The sequence below is a fragment of the Cyprinodon variegatus genome, unplaced genomic scaffold (assembly GCF_000732505.1).
Source record: "Cyprinodon variegatus isolate N-32 unplaced genomic scaffold, C_variegatus-1.0 Scaffold779, whole genome shotgun sequence".
Taxonomy (NCBI): Eukaryota; Metazoa; Chordata; class Actinopteri; order Cyprinodontiformes; family Cyprinodontidae; genus Cyprinodon; species Cyprinodon variegatus.
The window spans coordinates 79,463-87,675 of NW_015151232.1; the positions used below are offsets into that span (position 1 = coordinate 79,463).

The 8,213-nt window shown below is 36.5% G+C and overlaps 1 protein-coding gene across 1 annotated transcript; it reads left to right on the forward strand.

The window, feature by feature from the left end:
- Window positions 1–2,822: 2,822 nt before the first annotated feature.
- On the forward strand, window positions 2,823–8,158 carry rpp30 (ribonuclease P/MRP 30kDa subunit; the record flags this gene model as incomplete). Its single annotated transcript, XM_015396167.1, has 10 exons — window positions 2,823–2,919; window positions 3,846–3,904; window positions 4,151–4,273; window positions 4,351–4,422; window positions 5,900–5,989; window positions 6,061–6,177; window positions 6,255–6,284; window positions 6,370–6,407; window positions 7,829–7,908; window positions 8,013–8,158. Coding segments are annotated over exons 1-10 (837 nt in total), but the record flags the coding sequence as incomplete, so codon positions are not given.
- Window positions 8,159–8,213: the final 55 nt, after the last annotated feature.

Consider the following 8,213-nt stretch of genomic DNA (forward strand, 5'->3'; position numbering starts at 1 on the left):
GTCATCCATCCATCCACCCATCCATCATCCATCCATCCATCCATCCATCCACCCATCCATAAGTCATCCATCCATCCACCCATCCATCATCCATCCATCCATCCATCCATCCACCCATCCATAATCCATCCATCCATCCACCCATCCATCATCCATCCATCCATCCATCCATCCACCCATCCATAATCCATCCATCCATCCACCCATCCATCACCCATCCATCCATCCATCCATCATCCATCCATCCATCCATCCATCACCCATCCATCCATCCATCCATCATCCATCCATCCATCCACCTTTTAGATGATCTGATGAACCGACACTAAACCGGAGGAAAGTGAAACCTGGACTTCTCTCTGGGGCTGACTGTAACCTCATTTCTGCCTGTAAGGATAATTATCATTGATGATGTTTGAGTTTATTACACCTTAATATTAGCTGCCAGTTATGTGTCAGAACAAATGTTTTCCCAGTGGTTTATCTAATTATGACAGTTCCTCTGTCCTGCCATATACAGTTATCAGCTTCATTCTAAACGTGGCAAAGATTTGGGAATTAAATGAGAGCGGCGTCCTTCAGCTAAGAACGAAGGATTATATTTTGATAAGGCTGGAGCCATGGATGTCTCCTCATCTGCAAACGCCTGTGATGAATGTTGATGTGATGATGTAATGATGTGATGACGTGATGATGTAATGATATGATGATGTGATGATGTGGCATACTGAAGTATAAAATGCTTTGCTACCTGTTAGTCGGGGCCACTTCACAAGAACTGAGCCCAGTTGGTATGCAACTGCCTTCTGCAAACTCTAAGCAACTTCTCTGATCTGAGTAAGATTATAATTTCTATCAGAATCTGTTGTCATGTCTCCTGGTTATTTAATACACATTCACAATGAAGTGTTACTTAAAGAGTTATTCCTGGGTGATCTCTTTACAGGAAAAAGAACTGGAGAGAGAAAGCTATAAGTTGTAGACACACACAGCTTTCCACTAACATGACCAAACATGGAAGGAACATGAAGTTAAGTGAATCTCACAGAGAGTTAGTAGCAATTTCAGGCCACAAGATGGTGCTGTTTGATAAAGTATCATTCATTCTCCAGCACGAGAATGCAGTGGATAGAATTTTAATGCAATGCTATATATTTGTGTTTGTAAACACAGAATCACAAATGACGTATGCTTCTGTTGTGGTCAGAGACTGATAGTGTTATAAACCATTAAATAAGGTATCCTCTTTTTATTTATGAAAATATTACAATATTTTTTTAGGGAAAATTTCAGTGAGATTTAATTTTATTCAAACTACAGAAATGCTTTTTTACTATTAGGATCTATACATTTCTTATTTCAAATAAGATTGTAGACAGTAACAGAAAAGGAACACAGAAAATTGTATAACAGGGAGAAGCTTTAACAATAATGTATTTACTACAAAAACATGTAATGATAAATTAAATATATCAATTATTTTACAGAATTTATATGCGTTTACAGATTAGATTAGATGAGCTTTATTGATCTCACAGCGGAAAAATTCACTGGTCACATATTGGCATAATAATTAAAGAAGGTGCAAACAAGGAGGAAAAAGGTGCATTAATAATAAACAATATATATACAGTATATCAAGATAAATAAGGATTAAGGTGCAAGTGTACATGTATCACACACAATGAAAAACAAAATAAAAATAAGAAATAAAAAAATAAAAAATACAAGGGAGTAACATATGAGGTGTCATATGTACAATAACATCAACATCATTGTTTGCGCTCTTATAAACAAATGACAAAAATAAACAGAATATATTATACAAAACTGGAAAACCAATGTTGAACATTTTATTTTAAAACAGAAACTCCTGTTTATTTAAAAAAAGATACATATTTGTATACTTTTACGTATAAAAAATGTGTAAAAATATACAATCCTCCGCCTCTAAGATAATTCAAATGCCAAAAATGTGTTCATATATGAGCTGTATGTGGTAAAGAAGTAAAGATTGAATGCTGTAACTGAACATTCTGCTGCATATCGAGGGTGTGAAGTGAGCAAAAGATCTCAAGACATCAGAAAAGTGAAATTAGAGCTTGGAATAAGTTCTGCTGAAGCTGCAAAAAATATCTCATCCAAGCCAGAAAGACTCAAGCCAACAGTTCAGCAAATGACAAGTTTAAAAGCTTTGGAGGATTCTCCTAAAATTGCAAAAGACTCATTGGCTGTAAACATTAAGGATTTTCTACTTTTCCTGGTAGAATTGATCAATTATAGTGCTCAGATATGGAAGCCCATTTCCGCCACTCTGTTAAAATAAAATAAATGATCGAATTATAATGAGATCATTTATTTTATTTAAATAGACAACTATGACGACAAAGAAAACTGAAAAAAAAATTATAATAGTGAAAGCTGCAGAAAGTATCTTGAAGTTAGAGATTTAAACTGGGAAACGGTTAAAAGTATGATGGGAAAACCAGTAAGACCATCAGAAACTGGCAGAGTGACAATAACCTAATGATACATTAGAAATCATGAGGACGAATTTGATGAAGTATTTATTATGTGGAGTTAAATTAAATAGTTTATAATTTAATTTTTGATTTATTAAATAATTAGTTGTTTTTTGTGGAGTCTTTTTTTTTTATCCTGGTTTAACTCCTCATCAGTTGGTGGCGCTAACGCGCATTAACTAGTTTGTCAACCGCCATCAAACACAAGAAGAAGTTTCGTCCTCCCCACCAGTAGGTGGCGGTATCCGTCATTAGGCCGGTCCGGTTCTGTTCATCTGCATGTGTAGAAGCAGCAGCAGCAGCAGCAGCAGCAGCATGTCTGTGTTTATGGACCTAAACTTGTTATTTTGTGCTGACAGGAAGCGTCTGCAGAGCCTGGTGGAAACAGCCGCTAACCGTGAGTCCGTCTGAAATCAATCCGCTCAGAGAGTCACTTTAAAAGCTTTAGTTTGATCCAATAAAGTGACTCCAGACACACATGGAGCTGAAGTGAATCTGCAGACATGAGATCCTTAGAAGCGCTGTGTTTAGGAGAGCAGAGAATTATTATGTTTAAACTCATCTTATATTTATATTTGTTTTTATTTTCAAGTCATAAAAGCTTTGGTCAAATTTACGACGGCCTATTAGGGCCGTTCAAAGACAAAGATAATAATAGGAAACTAAGTTTTCTAGTTTAAAGCAGCATATTTACGAGATTATAAAGATGCAAATTTAGAAGGAAACAAATTTACCAAATAAACTGACAAGTTTTCATAAAAAAGTATAAAATGTAATTCAATTAAATTCAGCTTATAATAAAATGTCCCATTAAATTACCTAAAATAAATTTAAAATTATGAATCTCAAGTTATTTATTTATTTAAAATGAAAAATTATTCACTGTATATGTATAAATAAAAACAGAATGAAGTATTAGTGTGTATTTTTAGGTGGTCTCCACTCAGTTGGATTATTATTTCTGGGTCCCAGGCTGAAATGTTTGGGTGGTGCAGCCTCTAACCAATCATCCTCCTCCATGATGTTTCTAATAGGACGTCTGTAACGCTGCAGAACTGTGTGATGATGAAGGGCTGACAATGTTGAATTCATTCATCAACAAACTTTGTAAACTATTATAATGAAAAGAAAACTAAAAAAGACCTGATAAAATGTTAAATAGGCCAATAATTCAGACCAGAGTAGGAAGGTGGATTTAAACTAACAACCTTCCCAGTTATGCCCGGTTGTTTTTTTTATTTTTATGAAATGAAGTAACTCAATATAACTGTCAGTTGGATCATTTTATTTGCTTTAATGACGCCATGTTTGCTCCTCATTCAGTTGGATTCTCCACCGTCGCCATCAACTATGTGTTTGAACCCAAAGCCAAGAAGAAACAGGTGAGTTACTGATGGGGGCGGGGGGGCTGTTACCCCCACAGGTCACCGTCCCGCTGTGCTCCAGACCGCCTACAGCCTCCGCTGTTCCTCCCGTCCTGCTCCGCTCCCTACGCTGCAACTTCCCTGAAGCTCGGGGAAAGCGTGCGCCACATTAGTATTAAATTCTTCTGAACTGTCTGGGACAGTTCTCATTGATTGACATTGGTGCGTACGTGAGTTAAGCCTCTGTTTGTTTCCCATCTGCAGGAAGTCCCCTCCCCGGTACCAATCAGTGAGCTGATAGGTCAGCTGCCCGTGGTGCAGGGTCGCTCTCGTCCAATCAGAGTGCTGAACAGGCTGACGGTGGTGATGTCAGAGGCTAATCACTTTGTGAGTCTCTCGTTGGAGATTATTGATCAGAATATCGGATTAGAGGGGTTTTAATCGGATCTTTCTGTGTCTCCTAGAGGCCCAACGCCACAGAGTATCGGCCCTTTGACCTCCTGGCCGTCCAGCCCACCACAGAGAAACTCTTCCATGTGAGAAACTGCACGACGTTTTCAAGACTTCTGTGTTATGGATAAAATGTTCCACAACTTGATGCTGTTATGCAACTTTAATAGATTTATTGCCAAACACCAGTAGAGGCGGTAAATAGTTTATTTATTCAAATAATATCCAGACAGTCATATATTGTTTATGGACACACGCCCCCTACTGGCTGAGTGTTAGAACAATAAAGGAAAGTGAATCGCAAATATGGAATAAATTCACCACAACTTCCATTCAAAATATCAGAGTTTATTAACAAAAATCTTTCATTTCCAAGTCAAACATGTTTCACTTAAAAACTGTTGACTAAAACTAGTGAAACTCAACTAAACTAAACTACTATGTATGCAGAAGAAGGGAAAACAACCAACATCAATGAGACATGCAATGATGTCACAGTTTAGCTGGATTTATGTTTCCAAAACCAAAGTTTATCTTTGGGGTGTGATTAAATTAGCTTTTCACTAATTTAGAGCGATTGGAACTAATTCACAATGAAATCCACGAAGAAAACAAAACAGTCTTTGGCAAAATAATGTTTTGTTTTTCTAATGATTTGCTTAATCAGGAACCAATAATGTTTAGATAACAGATTCTTTACCTTCTTTGATTGATCTAGCAGCTAACAAACATGAGGATTCGCATTAAATGAGTTGTGGTCATATTTGGTCATCAAAATATAATGACTTATGCTAGTTTCCATGCAAAGTCAATGGTTGACGCGCATCAAGTTGCACCAAAACATGCTGCAGCGCGTTTTGAGCAACAGGCGCAGCGCATCTGAGCAGCTGAAGCAATGTGTCGGGAGCGTTTAAGCATCTGACGTGCACGGCGAATTTGGGGTGAATTCTTTTTTGTTTTTGTTTGCTATCTAAAAGGATGTTTTGTTAATTGAAATAAAAAAAATGAAAATTTTAAAAATGTTTTTAATGAAAAAAAAAAAAATGTAAGAGGAGCTTTACTGTTTCCTCAGATGTAACTTTTTTATTCAATTTTTCTATTTTTTTTTTACATTTTCGTAGATTATTGTTTTCAAATTTATTTTCTATTAAATTTCTATCTAAAAATACGTTTTTTTTAGATTGTTTTTTAAATTTTGAAAATATAATTTATTATAATTATATAACTTATTTTCATTAAGACAGTTTTCAACTTTTAAAAATTTCATTGCATTTTTTTTTATATTTAACAAAATGTGTTCTGTATTGCAATAATATTGGAGCAAAGTTTATTCCATACATGGGATGTAATTTATAAAACTTAATCTAAAAATCAGAAATAATAATAATAATTAAAAAAAAAAAGATTTAAAGAATAAAAATTTGAGAAAAGAGCAAAGTTACTCTGAGGATTGCATTTTTTCTCCCCAAATTTCTATTTATAAAATCTGTTCTTGGCTTGAAACAATAATGGAACATAATTGACTCCGTATTGTGGCTCATATCTGGTCATCTTTCTGCTCAGGCGGCCTGCTTGCTGTGTGACGTTGACATCGTCTGCATCTCTGTGATGGAGAAACTTCCCTTCATCTTCAAACGAGCGCCGGTCAACGGGGTGAGTGTCCTATCCACCACCTACTCGCCTCTTTCTGACTCTGTCCTTCATGTACGTGTCTTTGTGTGCAGGCCATTGACAGAGGCGTGGTGTTTGAGGTGTCCTACGCCGCGGCCATCAGAGACTCCACCATGAGGCGCTACACCATAGCCAACGCCGTCAGCCTGATGGAGAGCTGCAAAGGAAAGGTTGGTGTCCGCGCTTGCTGCCAGCTGCTTCCTGTCTCTTTACTGACGTGAAATATTGAACGTTGTTCCTTTTTCAGAACGTCATCATCTCCAGCGCAGCTGAGAAGGTCAGATGAATCCTTTTTTTTCTGGTCAGACTTTAAACTTTGGCTACTGTTGCTCTCTAACTTTGTATTTCTATTTTTTTTAAAGGCTTTGGAAATCAGAGGACCTTATGACATCACCAACCTGTATCCTCCAATCACTGAACACCGACCTCTGATAGGCCCCTCCCATCTAAACTTACAAATTTACTTAATTACTTCACTATTTAATTATTTATTTAGCACTTTTAGAATTAGTATCTCAGATTAAAAATAAAAAGTATGTGTATTTATTTAATTGGTTATTCATGTATTAAGTGATAATATTTTGGATCTTAACACCCCAGTATTCACATCTGCTAGCGCACTGCTTCAAACTAAATATTTAGTTTATTAAATAAATATTAAGCTCCAAACTAAACATTTATTTAACTAACTAAATATTTAGTTTATTAAATAAATATTAAGCTCCAAAATAAATATTTAGCTAGGACCAAGCTAGCTTAACTTTTAGGTAGCTTGATGCTACCTAAATGTTTAGCGAATATGCAAATTCACCTACCGAAAAGCGGAAGTGAACTACCAAGGTAAAAGCCTGGGCATCTGTAGAAAACTCCTACATCTTCGTGACACTGACAGAAAATCACATTAGTATACGAAAAAAACGGAATAAAGTCCAAAATGGAATCTTTGAATTAGTTTTGTCTGACCGTATACATTTGTTTCAAGAAATGGGCAAATGTTTAATGTTAACCTGCGTCACACGCACATGGGGCGTCACTGTGTTGCCATAGAAACAACTGCTTTCCTTACAGCTTCAATCAAGGCCCCTTCTACTGCTGCGAGTGAGACTTCACTGGGAGCGACACTCGATAGTTCAGGGTTAGTGCTTAGAGGGTGTTTTTGGAAATAAGCCGACGATAAAGTGACTAAAGATAAATCAGTCTTTTGTCTTGAGCTCTAGGAGTCGTATAAAGATACCCAGGCTTTTACTTTGGTAGTTCACTTCCACTTTTCGGCTAGTGAATTTGCATATTTTTGCTAAATATTTAGCTAGCACCAATCTTGCTAAATATTTAGCTAGCACCAATCTTGCTAAATATTTAGCTATCACCAATCTTGCTAAATATTTAGCTATCACCAATCTTGCTAAATATTTAGCTATCACCAATCTTGCTAAATATTTAGCTAGCACCAATCTTGCTAAATATTTAGCTAGCACCAATCTTGATAAATATTTAGCTAGCTTAATGCTAGCTAAACGGTTAGTTTTTTTTAATATTTAGTTTTGAGCTAAATATTTATTTAACAAACTAAATATTTAATTTGTAAACTAAATTTTTATTTTACAAAGTAAGATTTTTATAAATGAATAAAAAAAAAAGTAATAGTCACTTAAAACATGCTAAATAACCATAAATATTGCTCCTAATTTTTGACTGTTGAACTTTGCAAACGGCGCCCCCTATCTTCCATCGTATCAATATATATGAGCTGATGAAGAAAGCCTCTCATGTCGGCCATCGCTCAGCCATTCACTCGGTTTGTTTTCCTGACGAGTCTCTCAGAGGGTTGCTGTTCGGCCTGTCATTGGCTGATTCTAAGGAGGCCGTCTCTTCCACATGCAGAGCCGTTTTACTCCACGCAGGTAAATCATGATGACGTTTCCAGACTGTTAGCTCCGTTTATCTTTTATTTGGATTCTTTCTTTAAATCACCTTTTTTCGTTTCATCTTGTCTCTTTGTGTCCAGAAACCAGGAAGACGGCCAGTGGCATCATTTACACCATGAAGAAGCAGCAGCAGCAGGAGGAGGAGCAGGACGCTGCAGGCTGTAGGTTATCAGTCATGTCTGATCTGCCGAACCTCAGATGTTCCTTTAGCTCAGCGGTCGGCAACCCAAACTTTTCAAAGAGCCATATTAGACCAAAAAAAATGCAATCTGTCTGGAGCC